This window comes from Octodon degus, unplaced genomic scaffold, assembly GCF_000260255.1.
Source record: "Octodon degus isolate 3935 unplaced genomic scaffold, OctDeg1.0 scaffold00077, whole genome shotgun sequence".
Lineage (NCBI taxonomy): Eukaryota > Metazoa > Chordata > Mammalia > Rodentia > Octodontidae > Octodon > Octodon degus.
Genome location: NW_004524653.1, coordinates 7,130,481 through 7,151,046, shown reverse-complemented (window position 1 = coordinate 7,151,046; position 20,566 = coordinate 7,130,481). Strand labels below are relative to the sequence as shown.

The window sequence follows — 20,566 nt, the reverse complement described above, 5'->3', positions numbered from 1 at the left end:
CCATTAAATTCAGGTTAATTCTAAATTATCAGATAAAAAATCATCAGGTTTTTTTTTTGGAATTTAGAAAGCCTTTTATTACTGAGCTCAGGGCCCCCCATCTGCTCTCACGCAGGAGAGGACCGAAAGGCCTGCCAGCAGCCTCTTAAAAGACCCCACACATAGGGGAGCCACACCTGGGTCTGTGGCCCACAGAAACCATGAGAAAAAACACACATATGCTGTTTTATACCACTATGTTTTGGGGCCACCAGATGTGCAGTAAGTGACAACCAATGGCACTTTATTAGCTCTGTGCCACACAGTTGTGTGCGCAGCTGGTCTAACAATGGCATAGCGTAGCACCTGCCCCCTTATGGATTCATTGTGAGGTGCAAGAAAATGCGTGGATGACTCTTACCCATCTTGAAAGATGGCAGGTGGGAAAACTGAGAAACCAGACACCACAGAGAAGAAAACCGAAGCCAAGAAGGCTGCTGTCGGGGTACTGGTAAAAAGGGTAAGGTGAAGGCTAAAAGAAGTCCAAGAAGGGGCAGCTGCACTACAGCCAAAATTGTCCTGGTTAGAAGAACTGGTAGGTACTCCCAGTCCACTAGGTATTCCAGGAAGGCTTTGTATAAGAGAACGTACACAGCTGCTAAATTGAAGGTTGAGAGAAAAAGGAGAAAGTTCTTACTACAGTCACAAAACCAGTCAGTGGTACCCGGGTAGTTAAGCTTCGAAAAATGCCTACGTACTACCCTACTGAAGGTGTGCCCCGAAAGCTCTTGAGCCACGGCGAGAAACCCTTCAGTCAGCATGTGCGGAAACTTCGAGCTAGCATCACTCCTGGCACCATCTTGGTCATCCTCACCGGGCGTCAGAGGCAAGAGACTGGTCTTCCTGAAGCAGTTGGCCAGTGGCTTGCCACTTGTGACTGGGCCTCCTAGCCTTAATTGTGTTCCTCTGTGAAGAACACACCAGAAATTTGTCATTGCCACCTCTACAAAACTTGATATCAGCAAAGTGAAAATCCCCAAACACCTCACTGATGCCTACTTCAAGAAGAAGCACGAGCCAGGGAGATGGCTCAGTAGAATAAGCACTTCCCTGGCAAGCATAAGGGCCTGAGTTCAATCCCCGGTTCCACCAAAAAAATAAAATAAAAATAAATACATAAAGTTTTAAAAAAAAAAAAATAAAAGAAGAAGAAGAAGAAGCAGCTTTGGAAACCCAGACACCAGGAGGGTAAGATCTTCGACACTGAGAAAGAGAGATACCAGATTTCACAGCAGCACAAGGTAGATCAGAAAGCAGTAGACTCACAGATTTTACCAAAAATCAAAGCTGTTCCTAGTGTTTTAAGTTTCTTACTAAGAACCTAATTAAATAGCTGATACATTTTTTAAAAAAAGAATGCATGGATGGATGAATGAGTAAATGAATGAATGAGTGAATGAGTGAATGAGTGAATGAATGAAAGCAAGAGGCCATTGGCTGGAGCAGTGAGATCACAGAGTGAGAAAGGAAATCCGAGCATGGGGCTGGGAAGGGTTCTTGTTCTGCCCAAGGCCAGGTGATCAGCTGTCCCCCTGGGCAGGTTCTGCATCAAGGCCAAGCCCCTTCGCTCTCACTTGACCCAGCCCAGGGCTGAAAGGACCAGATCTGCCTGTGGTCTGTGGAAGCCTGCAGGAGTCAGGGGCTGGGAACACACTGAGTGGGTGTGATGGAGCACCCCACATCCTTGCCTTCTTCCCAGCCACCCTGTCCCTGGATTCTCCATCCTTTCTTTGTGGACTATGTTCTCTTGGCTGGCAATGGAGATGCTGTTGCCCAAAAGTTGGCGGACTTGACACCTCGGGGAAAACAAACCAATGCCGTTTGATAGCCCAGAAATCAACCTTGTGGGAAGGCCACAGCCAGCTGCCCTCAGCCCCAGGGCCGGGCCACAGCTCCCTCGGCAGTCAGCCCAGGGGACACAGGGACAAAGGGAGCGGCCGGGCCACAGCTCTCAAACTGTCCCAGGTGCCAGAGTCTGAGTGGAGATGACAAACTGTCCACCCAGGTACAGCTCACAGCATGGGAAGCCCTGACAAGCGTGAGGTCCTCCATTCCCCAGCCAGGACCACGTGATCCCTAGGATGGCAGGTGGCTACTCCTGCACCGAAGGCTGGCCTTGAAGTGGATGTCTGTCCTATCCTCCTGCCCATCTTCCCTGCCATTCAGGCTAAAGGGACAGAGTAGCCTTTGCCTGTCCTGCCCTCACTCCTGAGGCAGGTGAAGACAGACCCCCCCCCAGTGGCCACAGGCCAGCCCACAGCAGCTCACCTGGAGCAGGTGGAGGCCTGGAGGGAATCCCAGCACCTCGTAGTCTGCCCCACAACAGCACCCTCCACAGCTAGGCACTTGACAACCAACAGCAGCACCAAGTATGCTGAAAGCCTGAGTGGTAACAGTCTCCCAGCCACCCTCAGAGTGGGCACTAGAAGCCAGATGACAGTGACACTTAACCTCAGCTGCTCTGTACACACTACCAGTCACCACTGTGACAAGATAAAGGTTCTCATTAGCATCTCATGCAAACTACCAAGTCCCACCAGCACACCAACCCCCAAGCATCCCTCTGAAATGGACCCTGTCACAACCCTGTTCTATAGGGGGGCCGTCTCAGGCCCAGCAGGACGTGAGCCCAGGCAGGTCATGAGCCCTGGGACCTGGCTGCCTCCTACCCACCTGCCGGACACCCCCAGAAAATGTGAGCAGCTTGTCTCTGCCCTTTGGGACACCTCCCCACCCACACACAGCATCTTCAGGGGCCTCCAACCTGCCCACCAGCTCACACTGCTGACCGAGCAACTGCTTCCTGGCCCCAAAGCCCCAGTCGCTGGGAATTCAATCGTTTCTTTCTCTCTCCCAGATCTAACTGCACACACCTCCCACCAGCCCAAGCAGCTCACTTCCGCTCTGCTACACGGCCTGTTAGAATGCAAACCGCAGCACATTGTCTGTGGCACAGTCGTCTGTCTTTGCCAAGCCTGTATTAGCCCTGCCGGCCTCTGCTCTGTGTTCTGCATCCAAGCAACAGACGCATCCTCTAAGGGCCTTTTCTGGGCTGGGTTTGAGAGGTTAGGGCTCTCTGGTCTGACAGAAACGTGCTTTGCAAGCACTTCATCACACTGTCTCGATGGCAGATAAACCACATCCTCCTGGACCATTTTCCAGCATGGCCCAAGTCGGCATTCACACACGGAGGGCACACGACGGTAATCCCAGCACTTGTAAGGCTGGGGCAAGGGAATGGCAAGTTCCAGCCAGCCTGGGCAACCTAAGAAGATGAACAGACCCAGGGCTGGGGAGATAGCTCTGTGGAATAAGTGCTTGCCTACCAAGCGCAAGGTCCTGAGTTTGTTCCCTGGTATAACCAAAAAAAAAAAAAAAAAAGATGAACAGACCCAATGAATATGCCCCCAGGTATGCCCAGATGTCAGAGAGGCATGCCTACAGGAACGGAGTCCAAACTGGCTTGCAACCCGCAGGACAGCCAGGCCCAGGAGACCAGGCTGCAGCTTTACATTGGCCCCGTCCCATTGGTAAAGACACGCACATTGCCTGCTCACAGAGATGTGTCTGGACAGAGGCGCGGGCCAGGAAAGTACTACGTCTCCTGTAGGGAAAACCCCAGCCAAGTCCCAGCTCCTAAAATGCAATTGTAAGCTCTCAAAATCTGGCCAGCTTTAGAGCAATCAGACAGAAAAGAATCAGTCCTTTTTTTGGGGGGTGGGGGGTGAGAAGGGTACTGGGATTCGATCTCAGGGCCTTGTGCTTGCCAGGTAGACACTGTGCTACAGAGCTATACCTCGGCTCAAAGAACCAGTCTTAAGTCCAGCACTCACTTGCTGTGTGAGCTTGAGTAAGTAGTTCATCTCTCTGGTCTGCAGAAACAATCATGGGAGCCAGTTCCTAGGATTGTGGGGAGCAGAAAACAGGAGAAAGAAGGGCAGGAGTGCGGCGGTGGGCACTCTCGGTGCACCTACTGAATGGAGGGAGGTTTAGCAATAGCAAATGTTTATCAGCTGGCGTGCTTGAAGAATGTCCCCCCAAAACAGGCCTACCAAGAGACTGAGTGAGTCCTTATTTGGAATTGGAGTCTTGGCAGACAGAATACTTAGAAGGAGGTGATCCTAGGCTGGGGGTCCCTGAATCTGAGGACTGGCAGCTCCATACGGGCATAGCATCCGCAGAACAGCCACAGAGTCTTCAGGGTGGGGCCACAAGCCACGGAGCAATAGGAGTCCTGGGTGGCCCCAGAAACGAGGAGGGAGTAAGAAAGAATTGTCCTTTCCAGTCCTCTGCAGACACCCTGCTTTCAGGCTTCAGACCTCTGAGAAAGCCAAGGCCTGCTGTTTTCAGCTGCCTGGCTTGTGGAACTCTGCTACATGTACCCAGAGAATGAACACAGGCAGCCCCTGTGTCCAGGCTACACTCGTAAGCGCATCGTACGTGTGAATTCACTTAAACCCTTGCAAATACCCCAAACCACAGGAGGTGACTGTAATTGTCACTCTTACCCCATTTGACAGAGAGGTTGACAAAGACTTGGGGACTTTAGGGGACTTGGCTGGGTCTAGACTTGAATTCCGTGCCCCTTTCAAAGTCACTCTGTGTGCCAAGCAACGGAGCCACTTCATCTCAGTCCTCACAGGGACCAGCTGTCCTGCTTCATGTTCTGCAGATGAGGAACAGCCAGAAAGGTGTAAGAGCAGGTCCGAGGCCACACTACTTGGGCACTGACAAAACCAGGTGCATTAGACTCCAAAGCCAGCGCCAGTGCTGTTGGCCAAACTGTGCTTGGCAGCTGCTCAGTGTGATATCCGAGTGATCTGTGGACCCGAGCAGGGGTAGGACAGCGGCACAGTACACTGGAGGTAGGCACCATCCAACAGCAGAAAGGGCCACAGAGGGCCTATTCTGTACCAAGCCTGAGCGCCCCTGGATCCCTGGTTTTCTATCTTGTCGCTAAGCAGTAGGGAGCATGGAGAAGAGCACAAACCAGCACATCCACACGAGGGTGAAGACGACCCAGCCCAATCCGGAGTGTTTTTCCACCAGGAAATAGGAATAGTTCATCCGAGTTTCTTCACCCTTTGTCCCAAGATGCAAAAATGTGAGAAATGCGCGAGTGTTCTGGCCACAGAGGGACACTGTGCTTGCCCCATCCTGCACTTCCTGCATGGGGCTGAGGGTCAGAGTGCAAATCAGGGGACATGGGTCTGACTCCCGATTGTCATGTTCTTGTCACAGCGGTGGGCAGAGGCTCCCTCCCCCAGCCTCAGTTTTCTCAGCTATGAGATGGGGGCTGTAACGCCTGGCCCCTCGTCTCACAGAGCCAATCCACCGATTTAGTCCAAACCACCAGCCCCATCTCCCTGCCCCACTTGATTCTCCCACCAACCCTGCGGAACCTGTCCCAGTTCAGGGCCTCCCCACAGTCTACAGTCTCACCATGCTACTTGCCACACATGATGCTCATCTACCTGGGAAATGCTTGTCCCAGGATGCATTGCGCGACTGATGCTCAATGAGAAAGCCAAGACTTTGGGGTCGAGTATCTCAGGCCTCCTTAGCTTCTCCAGCCAGAGCAGCTCCGCGTTTGTTATTCTTGGTCCTTACAGCGGCTCCCAGAACACATTGACCTCAAGCACCGAGGCACCCCTGGACTTCAGAACACGGCCCCTTGGGTAGCCCGTGGGGCGGGTGCCACAACCACCAGCGCTGGTGACAAGCAATGCCAAGTCACCACCATCGAGTGCGAATTAGCTGGACCCACAGCCCCATGCGCTTTGCCTCCTTTAACTCTCACGTCTCTCTCCATGAGACACGTGGCAGGAGTCTCCTCTTTTTCGAACCAAAACTCAGTTCATGGAAGGAACTGTTACCAGGCCATGAGGCCTTGTAGCTACTTCCACTTAGAGGCTCTGCCCGCAGGTCCCTGTGCCCAGGTGCCCCCAAGGAAGGACATTCTCTAGCACTAGCTGCTATGTCTTAAGTCAGAGCCAGGGCCCAAGGCTCTGCACGCACCCTGTCTCTAAGATCTGCGCAGGCCTCCCGGTTAGCTCCTGCTGATGCAACCTTTTTTCTGCCATTTGGAAGAGGGTGCAGAGGCTGGGGACCCCATGTGGGGGCGCTAGGATGTCAGGATCAAAGTCAGCCTGACTTGCCATCTCAGGCTCTCCACCACAAGTCATTTTGCCTTCTAGGACAGAGACAGATGCCACGAGTGCCAAGCCAGGGGCTGACAGGACAAGGAGTGCTGGAGCAGAGAGCCCAGGGCCTCCTGGAGGGAAAGGGTCCCAAAGGACAGTCAGAACCTCCATGGCATGGGCTTCCTCTCTGCAGAGCACTGTGAGGGCATTTGCCGGGAATCTGGGGTCCTGTGGCAGCTCGCTCTTCTAGGGTCAAGAAGGAGTCTGTCCCCCTCCCACACCATGGCTCAGGCCACCTGCAGGCCAGACTGGGGCTGGCCGTGCACCTGTGGCACTGGTCATCCTGCAGGCCCCAGAATATTTTTTTGTGGGTTTTTTTTTTTTTAATTTTATTTATTTGTGTGTGTGTGTGTGTGTGTGTGTGTGTGGCTAGCTCAGCCCACCAGGGGGCGGGGCTGGCTGGCATGTGGTGCTGGGGGTTTGAACTGCGGTCCCTGTGCTTTGCTAAGCTTGTTCTAAGTAGGTGCTTTAGACCACTGAGCCATCTCACCAGCCCTAGGCCCCAGAATAGAGAGTCTGGAGCCAGGGTTACTACAGGGTTCTCACACCTGACGGCAGGGGAGGGGTGGACGCAAAGCCCTGGGTCATTCATATGTGCTTGTGACCATAAAAGATTGGAACCTAGCCAGGCATGGTGGCGAACACCCGTGATCCCAGCACTTGGGAGGCTGAGGCAACAGGATCAACATAAATTCCAGGCCAGCCTGGGCTATGTAGTGAGTTCAAGGCCAGCCTGCACTACATAACAAGATTGGGACCTATCTCGTGCCCATCAGCAGAAGACGGAGTTAAGCTACCGCAGCAGAACCACACACACAACTCGAGTGACAACAGAGGAAGAGGGAGAAGTCCTGGATAAATAGCAGAACAGCAAAGGATTCATAGAGTCTCTGCACCTTGTCAGGGTCCCTCCTACATGCTGCGCATGCAGAACTCTTATTCTCTTTCTTTCTTTCTTTCTTTCTTTCTTTGATCTTATTACATAGCCCAGGCTGGCCTCGATCCTGTGGTTCTCCCACCCCAGAGGCCGAGGTAGTAGGATTCCAGGCAAGCAGCACCATGCCCACCTTCATTTAATTCCTACTCCACTCTGGTGACCGGGGACCATTACCATCCCCCTGCCAGGAGGAAACTGAGGCACGGAGAAGTTAAGTCTGTTGCCCAGGGCTCACGGCTACCAGTGGTGGACCTGGGGTTTGGTGCCAGTACTGGGTACCAGCATCTCACTGGGAACCACTTGCCCCACACTATTTTTCAAAGGGCACCCCTCTGCAAGGGGCTCTCTCGAATCTGGGAAAGAAGAGGGGTGCTAGACAGCCACCATCAGCTCCCCCTGGCCCCAGCCCCAAGCAGGTGTGAGCAGGAGAAGCAGGAGGCGACCTCCGCCTGCCCAGGCGAGCCGGACCATTCAGGCGCACGGGGCCGCCAGCTGCTCTCCGTCCAGCCAGCGGGGCCCATGGATTATTTTTCTAGCCTTTCCTGGAGCCATGACAAGGAAAACTAAACGATCCACAGGCTCCCTTTCATCACTAGCAGTCGGTTTTCATGGCTGGGGGTACAGGAAGGAAAGAAAAATCACTTTTTTCCTGACTTTAAGCTAATCAACAGAACTCTGGGCCAGGCAGCCAATATGTTGCCGTTGAGAAAAGTTGTTCTCAAGCAGAACTAATTGGCAACAGAAACAGAACCTCCCAAAATGTACAAATGGGCTTTAGCCAGCAAAGCAGCCTCCGCTCTGGATAGGTGTTCTGGACACACTATGTGCAACTGCCCCTGTGGCTGGTGGTCTCGGCTCGATGAGGCCAAGGGCAGCCTGTGCTGGTTACAGCTCAATCAGCCTGGCCTCTTTTGCAATGAGCTGGCCGTGAAGGTCAGCGACCAAACTGGATATTTGCCTGGAGTAGACATTTGCTTTCCCTTGTTTGGCTTCAGGATGCCCCCAACACATCCAGGGCTCTCCCAGGAGCCAGCTGGCCTTGTCACCTTGGCAATGGCGAAGGAAAGCATTTAGGGAGTGCCTACTGTGTGCTAATAAGCACTGCCTGAAGACCTACTGTGGCGCACAGCAGGGAGCATGGCAGGCAACAATGAAACAAAGTCACCTTCTGGAAAGGGACATGGAGGAAAGGAAAAATATGCTCCATGTTAGGTGGCCATGAGTAGAGAAATCCAGAAAGGGGGAGAGGGAAGCCAGGGGTGCAAGACGCAGGGCTGTCATTTTTAACAGGGGTCAGAGAGGCCTCCCTGAGGAGGTGATGGTGGTATTTGTTAGCAGGGGTCTGGCCACGTTGCCCAAGCCCATCTCAAATGTGAGCTCAAGTGACCCTCCTGCCTCAGCCTCTTGAGTAGCTGGGATTAGAAGTACGCACCATCGTGCCAAGGTTTTGGTTTTGCTTTTGGTTTTCCTTTTACTTAGTGCCGACGCCTCATGTATGCTGGGCAAGCACCTTGCAACTGAGCCACATCCCCAGCCCAACTCCACTTGTGAAAATCAAAGTTACCAAAAGACAAAAATGAAGGGGCCAGGGGAAGGACCAAAGAGTACACACTTGGCTTTGAGTGGGGCTCCCCTGGGTGGGTGCCAGGGCCAAACCACACAACACACCCATTTGTCGTCCTTTGAGAACTGCTGCAACACCAGTCCCCTCCTGTGTCACTGTCACATTCTTTGGGCTAAGGTCCCTCCCAGCCTCCTCCTTGGCCAGTGATCACAGAGGTGGAACTTGGGAATCAGAAACATTTTCCTCTAGTGCTCCCAGGCCAGGCGCAGGCCGGGAGAACTGGAACTGGCCCACCTGGCTCAGAAGGCTTCTAAAAATAGAAAGTTGTTTCAACTTCCCCACAGGTTTGGCCTCTCTGGTCCTTTAACGTATTCCAAGATGCCGTTTCCATTAGAGCATCATTCTGTGCACAGCAAAATAAGAAACGGCGGGAGCAAGGCCTGGATCAGAACAGAATGGCTGGAGGGCTGCTGCTGCTGCTGCTGGGACCCTGGAAACACCCAGGGATGCAGGGGTGGCGAGTGCAACAGAGGAAGGACACGTTTCAGGGCTTGTGTTGCTGGCTGAGCCTGGATCCCATGTGCCACCAGGGTGGATACTATCTCATGTGCCTGCCCGGCCTCTGTGTGCATCTGGCGCATGGGACCCAAGAGGCATTTTAAGCAAAAGAAGGAGGTGGAAGGAATTGTGCATGAGCCTTCGCAGGGTCTGTCCACAATAGGGCCTCAGAGACCCTGGGCACAAGCAAAGTGCTGAGGAATCAGGGTGCTGGTAAGGGCTCCACAACCAACTCCTCAGGGCAGTATGTGTGTATATGTGCGTGCGCACGTGTGTATGTTCACATATATGCATGTGGGGGTGTGCATATACACATATATGTCTAGCTCATTGTAAAGGGTGTCACTGTAAAGGATGTGAAGCATGCAACTTACCAACAAAAATAAAACGTGCTTCAGTAGGTTACATAGGATCAGTTTATTCACACAGCATGCCTACATTGGGTTTTGCCCCGGCTCCTGCAGCTGGATTCCCCTATCACTACCGCGGATGAAGGGATGTGGCTCTTCAGGAAGACTGACTCCTGCTTTCCTGCGCTTCAAGGTGGGGGTGAGACCAACACGTCAGAACTTGAGCTGTTCACCTTGGCCTTGATCTAGCACCCTGCCCCTTGGTGCGATCCCAGTGCCTCAGCCAGACCCGACACACTTTCGGGTTTCATTGGCCTCATCAGCTTTTTCTCCTGACGTTCTCAAATCCAGAAAATCTACAAAACAACCCATCAAGTCCCAAGCCATAACTCTTGGTCAGTATCCGTCCTGCAAACACCCCTGCCATGGCCGGTTGCAAGTTACCAAGCTGAAATTTCTGAAAACGGAGCTGGGAAGGGTTGAGCAGCAGTGCACTGGTGGACAAGGGAGGTGTAGGTGGCCTTGGGAGCTCTGGCAAAAGCTAAGTGTGGTCTCCTGGGGCTGGGGTGAGGTTGTCGTAGAGCACATGCTTAGCATGTGTGAGAGCCTGCGTTCAAGCCCAGCTCCCAAAATCAAATGCTTTAAAGAGTGGGACACAATAGGGGCCGGGGAGATGGCTCAGTGGAATAAGTGCTTCCCTGGCAAGTGCAAGGGCCTGAGTTCAATCCCCGGTTCTGCCAAAAAAAAAAAAAAGTGGGAAGCTATACACTTTGAGTATTAGTCATGTTTTGAGAAAGTATAATTTCCTTAATTGAAAGTTTATTAAAAATTTAATTAAAAAAAACCCAGCTTACCAAATTCCTAAAAATCTGACAGTCGGCCTTCAATGGTTGCACAAACAGGCGCCAGTGCCAGCACAACACAGTGCCCAGGAACGCATGGCCCAGGATGGAGCCAAGTGGGGAGGAGGCTGCCATCCACACATCTGCCCAGAGCCAGAGCAGTCAGGCAGAAAGAGCAGGCAGCCTGGGAAGCCCCCGTGGATGCTGGTGTGCTCTGGGTGGGCAGCGAGCTTCTCCAAGTTGCTCAGAGAAGGGAGGAACAGCAACTAGGGCAGGAGACCAGATTGTGGGCCTAGATGATGTCCACTTTGGGAGCTCCCCAGAAAGAACTGGGGGACAGGAGAACACACACCAAGCTCCTAAAGATGAGTGTGGGGGCCCTGCAGTCAGCAGCTCCTCTGCATAGAAACCATGATTGAGGTCACCCATGAGGCTCTGCAGGGGCTACAGGGCCCTAGGGCTGTTGCCTCTGACATCAGCGCTGAGGTCACTGATACACAGGCCCTCCACTGTCTCTGCAAGTCTCACCTACCTCCAGTGACCCATAAGCTCTCGCTCGTGAGTGCTCTGGGGACCTCCAGGGGAGATTTTCCTGCTCTCTCAGATTGTCTCTTACTCTCACCCCTGCTCACCTAGTTTGGAGCGGTAGGTGTCCTCCAACCAGAGCCTCAGGAGATCCCACACATTTCCTATGATAATCCTTTTGTTTTACAGATAAGGAAACTGAGTTTGCAAAAAGGGAAGTGACTTGCTCAAGGTCCCAAAATCCAGGTCAGATCTGGGCAGGGTGACCAACCGACCAGCTTCCCAGGACTCCAAAGAGGGGACAGGGGGAGGTCACATCAGCTCCTCACAGGAGCTAGGCCACCCACAACTCAAGTCTCCATTGATCCCTGGGGTGGGGGCTTCCAAGTAAGGTCCAGATAGGAAAGGAGGGCCGTAACCCATGCAGATCTGCTGCAAGGTGGAATTTTCCAAAGGAAGTAGAAGAAGACTTCATATGGGTGTTGGGACCTTCACCTCTGGCCAGATGCCTGACCTCCTAGGGATTTCCCACCTGCTGCATCCCTGCCTTGGACATCCTGGCCCTTGGACATCAACTGCATCCTCCTTCTCAGTGCCAGGGACACAGCTGGCTTTATCTGTGTCTTATCTCCTGGCTGTTGCCAGCCACCGCTGCAGGGGTGTATACGCAAATAGCCTCGAAGGTCTTACTGTGCGACTCCCCCAGGGAAGGCATGAGGAAAGTACTGCATGTGTTTCACAACTCTATTTCGTCCTAAGGAGCTGTGCAGCCCAGGATGATTTGAAACAGATTTTTGAAAAGGCAAAATAAATTTGGAACAAAATCTAGTCGAGGCATGTGCCACTCTCCCCACCCCCAGCTCTCCCCACCCCTGACATTAACCCTCTTCTTTCACACCCCTGGAGCCTCTTACAACATACTGCCAAGCTAGCCCATTGCACCAGGACTCGTCGCGTGGGCCTGGAGCTCCTGGCCCCTCCCAGGGTGCCATGGCCATGCTGGGGTTGGCACACCAGCCCAACAGCTGCAGGCTGCTTGCCGTTTCCAGCCTGTTGCTTCCTCTGTCCTTTCCACTCTTCACCCCCCCCTTTTGCAGGTAATGCCTGTGTGTGCCATCAACTTCTTCTTTCCTGCATCCTGGGACAGTCAGACTCACAGAACAAGGAATGCACATCACTGGGGATGGATGGTTAAGTTCAGCCAAAGTCAGGTCAGAGAGACCTCGGTCCATTCCTCATCTCTGCCCCTGTTGGGCTTTGTGCCCCAAGCAAGCGACATCACTTTTTTGTGGATGTGAGGGAGCAGGGAGCCAGGCCTTGGTATACAATGGGGACAATAATAATACTTAGCCCTCAGGGAGACTCCTGTGGACTCGTGACCTAAAGTTCCCAATATGCCCAGCCTGGTGCCTGGCATATAGCACAGGCACAAGAAACAGCATCAGCTTAACAGCCTTTTAGAGAACATGGTCTTCAACCACCCCATTTAGAGATAGTTGGGCAAAGGGAGGCCCAGAGAGGGAAAGAACATGCCCAACGTCACACAGCAGGACTTTGCAATCCTCAGCTGGAGGATCCCTTCTGCACCTCGGTGGGACCTGGGAAGTGCCGGCCCCTCTCCTCCCCACCTCCCTCTGGAAGCCAGGTTGGCTCCCCAGGAAGCTGCAGGACCTCCCGCGGCCTGCAGCACAACCACACTCAGGGAGGAGCCGCTTCCCACTCACCATCCAGCGGCCCTGGACATCAGGTTTGAGTTCCGCTGCCCTCCACGCTGCCAGGCTTTCCCTATTGCTGCGAGCCAGCGTCAGCTTCCATCCGCGGGACTTCGCGACTCCGTCCACAGCGGCGGCCGGCACCGGCCCTCTGGTCTTCCTTTGGGTGCAGAGGCTCGTGTTCTGCCGGCTCTGATAAAGCCACCCGGGGCCTTATCTGGCAGGAGCTGGCTGTGGGAGCCCGGCTGTGGCGCTGGGGCTCCAGGAAGCCTGCTTGGGGCCCCTGGCCGTCCCGCTCCCCCGGATGCTGTCTGCTTCTCTGGTCGCTGCCGATTGCCTGTCAGTGTCACTCTGCGCTCCGCCCCGGAGAATTCCACGTTGGCCCCCAGCAGGCAGGGCCCCCACCCCACGATGTCCCACCCCCCACTTGCATCCTGGCAGCTAATTTCAAGTCCATGAAGTGTTTGTGGTCGTGTCCTGAACGCTCCACGATTAATCACGGAGCCTCTGATTCCTGCTTTGCCTTCGAGGGGGCGGAGGGGACGCCTGGGGGTTTCTGTTTACCCCATTCTGCACCGCAGGCGTGCTAATCACAAACAGACTGGGACACCCGCCCTCCTCTAGCCTCCTCTCCCCTCCTTCCCTCACTCCTGCTTTCCTCTTTCCCACCGTCCCCCTCTTCCGCTGGATCTGATGTTCCACGCACCCCTCCTCTGGTCCTGGGTTTCCCCGGAGTCCCTTCTCCCGGTGGCGCCTCCCACTTCCCCGCAGTAGTGAAGTCCCTTGGCCTGATCCTTGGACCCTGCATCCACAAAAGTAAAGGTCAGGCTTTTGTGCTACGTGTTCTCAGCTTTTCAACCACAGAATTATCTCAGGGTGCTGGCTGGCCTCGGCTCTCTGCCTGTTACATCGGTGCGTGGGCAGCGCCCGCGACCCACGGGGGTCTCTGTGTCTTGAGGTGGGATCCAGGTCTGGGGTGAGCAGCTTCTCTGCGGCTGTCAGTCTGCACAGGGTCAAACTCACAACAAAACCCCCATTTATTGCTCGGTAGAAGAGGCCTGACCAGCACTGCACCCGGACAAGCAACACTTAACGTGAATTTCTCTTCCTCTTGTCTCCTTGCCCCTTCCAACCACAGCACACACACGCCTCAGCGTCTTCAGCAAGACCCCGGGGAAGCAGGACCGCGCGTGTCCCGCAGCCAGAGCATCGCTCAGGCACGTTTGCAGGGAGCCAGGGTGGACCCACACTGGAGCACAGGGCGCTCGCTTAGCACAGGAAACCCGACAGGCAGTTGGCCGCACATCGTGGTGACTTACTGAACAGAATGTGCGAGAGTCACACTCTGCACCACACAGTGGTCTAAAAGAGCTCTGTCTCGAGGGAGCAAACAGACATGGATTTCTAGGACAAATTACTGAGTGGAAAGAGAGTCCGGATGATGCAGTAGAGTCTTGTGTCCTGTGGGCTTAGAACTTTTGTTTTCTTTTCCTTTTTGAGATGAAAGTTGCTGTGTTGTCCAGGCTGGCCTTGAATTCTTGGAGTTAAGAGATCCTCCTGCCTCGGCTTCCTGAGTAGCTACGCTGACAACCAACATCACACCCCGGCACCTGAGCAGTATAATCCTAGCTGTGAAGGGAGCCCCTTATCTACTCCTGAAACGAAGGCAAGAAAAACATATCAAGCCAGAAAGGTGGTCTAAAAAGACAGAACCAAGCTGAGTTAATACTTTGAGAGGGGTGTTGGGGTGATGCTCTAATCTGTAATAATTTCATTTCTAAAAATGAAAATGGGGGCTGGGGAGATGGCTCAGTAGAATAAGCGCTTGCCTGGCAAGCACAAGGGCCTGAGTTTAATCCCCAGTTCTGTAAGAAAGAAAGAAAGAAAGAAAGAAAGAAAGAAAGAAAGAAAGAAAGAAAGAAAATGGAAGCCAAGCATGTCAGCACACACCTCTAACCCCAGTACTTGGTAGGCTAAGGCAGGAGGATCATGAGCTACACAGCAAGACTCTGTCTCAAAAAAACTAACCAGGCCAGGCATGGTGGCACAGGCCTATAATCCCAGAACTTGGGAGGTTGAGGCAGAAGGATCATCCCAAATTCAAGGCCAGCCTGGGATCCATAGGGAAAACTCATCGAAGACAAACAGACCAAAAAGAAAAGAGAAGAGAAGAAAAAAGGGGCCAGGGATGTAACTCAATGGTTTAAGTGCATGCCTGGCAAGCACAAGGTCCCAAGTTCAATCCCAGGTACTTTTTTTTTTTTTTTTTTTAAAAATTTATTTGTGTGTGTGTGTGTGTGTGTGGCCAGCTCAGCCCACCAGGGGGCAGGGCTGTCTGGCATGTGATGCTGGGGATTGAACCCGGGTCCCCATGCTCCGCTAAGCCTGCTCCAAGTAGGTACTTTAGACCACTGAGCCATCCCATCAGCCCCCTAGGTACTTTAAAAAAGAAAGAAAGAAAGAAAGAAAGAAAGAAAGAAAGAAAGAAAGAAAGAGGAAAAAACATAAGAAGGGCAAGCCAAATAGCTTAGTGGATTGAAGCGCCTGCTTAGGCTGACTGGGGTTCAGTCCCTGGCCAAGCCTTGCCGGCCCCGCCCCCGGGCGCACTGAGACAGCAATTGAGACTGGGTGTGGTGCATCTGTAATCCCAGCTCTTTGGGAGGCTGAACACAAAAGGATCACTATGAGTCCTATCTACGTAGTAAGACACTGTAGACCTTATTTAAAAAAAATCAAAAAAAAAAAAAAAAGAAGAAGAAGAAGAAGAAAAAAAAAAAAAAAAAAAAAAGGAAAGGTAGTCTATCTCTTGAGTCCTGACCAACTCTCTTCTATGGGGAAGCTAAACCTCTCTGTGGAGAAAATGTCATTTCTACCGTTTGCTTCTTGGGAAGAACCCCATAGTAATAACTAGGGCAGGGGACAAAGGGCAAATTCAGAAATTCTGCAAGCGCTAGCTTTAGTTGGAGTGGGGGGGGGATTCTGGGGGGACGATGAATCACGGTGGAGCCAAAGTGACTTCTCCCCACGGAAACCCCGGGGGCAGGAGAGCTGTCCAGTCCCTGTGCAGGCTAGGCTCCTGGGAAGGAGGTCCTGACACACACTGAAAGGGGAGGCTGGAAAGCGGGGACTTGGTTTCGGGAAGCAATGTCATCTACTCGAACGTAAACAACACGGAAGCCTTCGCAGCATTTTAAAGGGATGAGTGTCGCAAGTGCTGGCATCAGGCCATCCTTTCTGTGACGTCCTCCTGTCTTGCTGTGGCCGGCCAGCCTTGGCAGCGCTCCTGACCTTGAGCAGGCTCCTGGACTGCCGGCGCTGCCCTCCAGGGGGCGCCCTTCGGTTCTGCACTTGCTAAACGCCAGGTTATAGGAGCCCTGCAGGGTTGTTCTGCAAACAAACCTGTTCCCACAGGGCTGAATGGGCCCTCCAGGGCAGAAGGAAGCTGTGGCTTTGGAACCTGGCACTGTCACACCCAGAGCCAGACTTCAGTGTTCCTAAAATGAGACTCAGAGAGATGGCACACACTGTTACGAGGTGCCATACAGAGCGGACGCTGTACCCTCCTGGCAGGAGAGTCGTTTTCTCCTCTGACCATTCTCTCTCCATCCTGCTGGTCCTGGGAGAAAGTCTCAGCTTGGGGCTAGTCTGTCTTTCACAGTCCCCTAACATTGCCTAATCTCCCTGTGCTTGAGAGAGAAAGCCTGCAGCAGGCTTAGCCCCGTCCCTGGCCAACAGCACCCAGCTAGACCTGTGCTTGGCAAGTCCACGTGTATTGGCGGTGGACACTTTCCTGCTGCTAAGGCTTTAGTCCACCCTGTGAGTTAAGATGTGCTATGTGCCTGTAACAACTTCCAATGATGAATGTAGTCATTATATACTGCAAACATGTAGTCATAAGCGCCAAAATCTAGAAAAGGGCTAGGGCCAGTGAGATAGCTCAGCAGACTAAGCGCCTGCTTAGGCGAGCACAGGGACCAGGGCTCGATCCCCAGCACCACATGCTGTCCTGGCCCCACTCCCCGCACTCCCATCCCCAGGTGTACTGAACCAGCCATGGAGACCCAGCGTGATGGCACATGCCTGTAATCCCAGCGCTGAGATCTGCTTTTTTTTTTTTTTTGCGGAACCAGGGATTGAACTCAGGCCCTTGCACTTGCCACGGAAGCACATATGCCACTGAGCTATCTCCCCGGCCCCAATCCCAGCACTGAGGAGACTGAAAACAGGAGGATCATTACAAGTCCAAGCTGTGTAGTGAGACCCTGTACCAAATACATTTAAAAAAAAAAAATCTAGAAAAGAGAATCCAGCAGAGAGGCGATTTAATAACAATGTATCAATATTGGTAGACTAGCGGTGACAGATACATCATACTAATATAAGATGTGGCCCGCCACAGAGCAAAAGGATGATGTCAAGATCCATGCAAAGTTCATAGGGCTTCTCTGATTGCCTGCAACTTTTCTGCACATCTAAATCTGCTCTGGGTCAGGGATATAGCTTAGTGGCATAAGTGCCGCCTAGCAAGCGCAAGGTCTTGAGTTCAATCCCTGGTACTACAAATAAATAAATAAATCTACTCTGACACAAAAAGCTTATTTAAATATATTTAATGGGGTTGGGAGGGATAAGTCTGTGAGGTTTTTGTTTTGTTTTGTTTTTGTCTTTTTTCAGACAAGGTCTCTCTAGGCAGTTCAGGCTGGCCTTGAGCTTACCTCGTAGCCCAGGCTGGTCTTGAACTTGCAACAATCCTCCTGCATCAGCCTCCTGAGTGCTGGAATTATAGGTGTGCACCACTGTGCTCAGCCTCTGTGTTTGCTTTGCAACATAAAAATGGAGAGAATAGGGAAAAGACAAATATGGTGAAAATGGTAATAATTGGCCAGTGTGGGTGAGGGGCATGGGGATGTTCTTGTATTGTTCTTTGACTTTCCTGTAGGTCTGAAATTTGTCACAATAAGAAGTTGAGGGGAGGGGCCGGGGAGATAGCTCAGTAGAATAAGCGCTTGCCTGGAAAGCTCAAGGGCCTGAGTTCAATCCCCGGTTCTGACAAAAAAAAAAAAAAGAAGAAGAAGTTGAGGGGAGCTGGGGATTGTAGTGCATGTCTGTAATCACAGCACACAGGAGGCTGAGGCAGGAGGATCCCTGTGGGGTAAGGGCCAGCCTGGGCTACACAGTGAGTTCAAGGATGACATGGACTATATAGCAAGACCCTGTCTCAAAAAAAGAAAAAAAGAAGGGGGAGGAGGAGGAAGAAGAAGAGGAGAAAGAAGAGGAGGAGGAGGAAGAAGAGGAGGAGAAAGAGGAGGAGGGGGAAGAAGAGGAGGAGGAAGAAGAGAAAGAGGAGGAGGAAGAGGAGGAAGAGGAGGATCAATCTAAATGGTAATGTTAAATACACAAGAGCCCAAGTAGAAAACTCAAGCTGTGAAGGAGGCACCAGCCCTGCTGGCCTTTGGAGGACACCGGGCTAAGAGGTGGCCAGGCAAGAAGCAAGAAGCTGAGACATCTGGGATGATTCCAAATGACTGCTGAAAGGGCCAGGGATATAGCTCAGCAGCACAAGCACCTGCCTGGCAAGCACAAAGTCCTGAGTTTGAAACCTGCTACCAAAATAAATAAATAAATAAATAACCTCAAGTGCCAGAGCATCCGCTGGGAACACTCAGTTCCTAATGCCCACTGCCCCAGGCGTTTCCCCATTCAAGAGAGTTTCCTCCCGAGAAAGGATCTCAGAGAGTAGAGGGAGCTTGGAATCATCTGGAAGCCTCAATATGAACTGAGGGGTCAGCTTTCATCTCTTTTTTGGGGGATAGCTTTCATCTCTTGCCTTCTGCAGCCACAGGCCAGAAGGTCCCTCTCCCACACCCCCACATGCATGCAAGCCCTCTCCAAATGTGACAGCATTTTTTTTTTTCTTTTTTGAGACAGTGTCTCCCTCTGTAGGCCAGGCTGGCCTTGAACTCAGCTTGGGACAGCACTGCATGTCTCTGTCCCTGCAGTCTCACGTGTAACCAGGGTGGGCCGGTCAACCTAACCCTTCCAGCAAGGAAGAAATGTCCTGATGAGAGACGGATGTGTCCGCGCAGAGCCACCAGGCTCGGGGTGCTAAGCTCAAGATAGGACAGTGGAGGCAGGCCCAGGCCTCTGCCTTTGAGCAGAGGGGCACGCCCGCGGGAAGTAGCACCGGGGTTCTGCAGAACCTTGGTCTCCGCTGTCTCCCCGCACTGCTCCCTCCCCACCGCGGTCCTCCGGCAGCAGCTGCTCGCTGTGCTCTGCAGCCTGCAGCCCTCTCTCCCCAGGACTTGCCCTCCTCAGCTCTCAGGCTCTCATGGGTTAACGCTTCATCCTTTGCTTGGCTGGGACTCATCCAAGGGGTGATGAGGTCTCCTATCTCCTGTCTAGGGTTTCCTGAGCACGGTCTTGAGCGAGTAACCTGCAGCAAACATAGCGCCACATTGTGCAGCCGAACTAGTGCTTTGTAACTCAATGTGGGCACTATGGGCAGGCAGATCAGGTGCCCCTAGGAAGCTATTAATGCAGAATCCCAGGCCCACCCCCTGGCGTCTGACCAGATTTTGCATTTTCACGGATTTCCCAATATATGTTTAAATTAGAGAAATACTAAGACATTCTGTGTATGCATTAGTCTGTTTTCTGTTGCTGTAACAAAATTCCCAAGATTGGATATTTTATAAAGAAAAGAGACTGACTTAGCACACAGTTTGGGAGGCCAGTAGTGCAAACAGCATGGCAATGGTTCTGGTGAGGGCCCGCGGTTGCATTAAACTGTGGCAATGGCATTGTGGGGAGCGTGGCACAATTACATGGCAGGACACAAAGCAGACAGCAAGTTGGACCAGGCTTGTTCTCTTATAAGAGCTCCATCTCAAAAGAACTGACCCAGGGGCTGGTGAGATGGCTCAGTGGTCTAAGGCACCTACTTAGAACAAGCTAAGCTAAACAAAGCACAGGGACCACGGTTCAATCCCCCAGCACCACATGCCAGCCAGCCCCGCCCCCTGGTGGGCTGAGCTGGCCACACACACACACACACACACACACACACAAATAAATAAAAATTAAAAAAAAAAAAAAGAACTGACCCAGAATCCCACAGGACTAATTAATCCCTTCCCAGGGACATACCTGCAGTGACCCAGTGACTCCCAGGAGACTGCATGTCCTGAAGGTCCCACAAGTTCATTTATTTTTGTTTATTGTTTTGTGTATTTTGGGTTTTCTTTTCTTTTTGAGACAGTGTCACAATTTGTAGTTTGGAATTGTTATGGTTTGTGTCTAGTCCCCCCAGAGCCTCATGCAATCAAGGGTCAGACTTCTAGAGTTTGTGATTAACTGACGATCCACTGGGATTATGGGTGTGCATGCTGCTGGGATTATGGGTGTGAGTGCTACACCTGGCCTGGGGCAGAGAGCCTGAATAACTTGAGAGACTAACTTGCTCTCTGTTGCCATTGTTGCCACTGCTCCTGCCCTTCTGCTCCTTGCCACCACCATGAAATGTTCCTCTCTGTCATGTGCTGCTCCACTTTGGAGCCAGCTGAGTCTGGACTGAAACCTCCACTGACTATGAGCCAAATAAACCTTTCCTTCCTTCATTTTGGGTGTCGGGTATTTTGCCCCAGTAACAAGAGAAGAGTGACTGAGACAGGGATGTTGTCAACTTCACACTTCTCCTGCCTCAGCCTCCTGAATGCCAGGTGAGCCAGGACGCCTGATCGCACCACCTCTTACCATCACCACATTGGAGACCAAGCCTCCAGCATGTAAATTGGGAGGACACCCTTAGGCCATGTCCAAGCTGAAGCACTCTGCTTG

General features: G+C 52.5%; 1 protein-coding gene across 3 annotated transcripts in view; it reads right to left on the bottom strand.

Annotated features, from left to right (window-relative positions):
* Ripor3 (RIPOR family member 3) overlaps positions 1-13,156 on the bottom strand; it is a 68,699-nt gene extending 55,543 nt beyond the window's left edge. Inside the window, exon 1 of one of the 3 annotated variants that reach the window (XM_023720801.1) lies at positions 12,743-13,156. In XM_023720801.1, coding sequence (XP_023576569.1) covers positions 12,743-12,745 — 3 coding nt within the window. In that variant the 5' untranslated portion in view covers positions 12,746-13,156. The remainder of the gene's footprint in view (positions 1-12,742) is intronic. The other 2 variants (XM_004636037.2, XM_023720800.1) reach the window with 2 other exon arrangements.
* Positions 13,157-20,566: the final 7,410 nt, after the last annotated feature.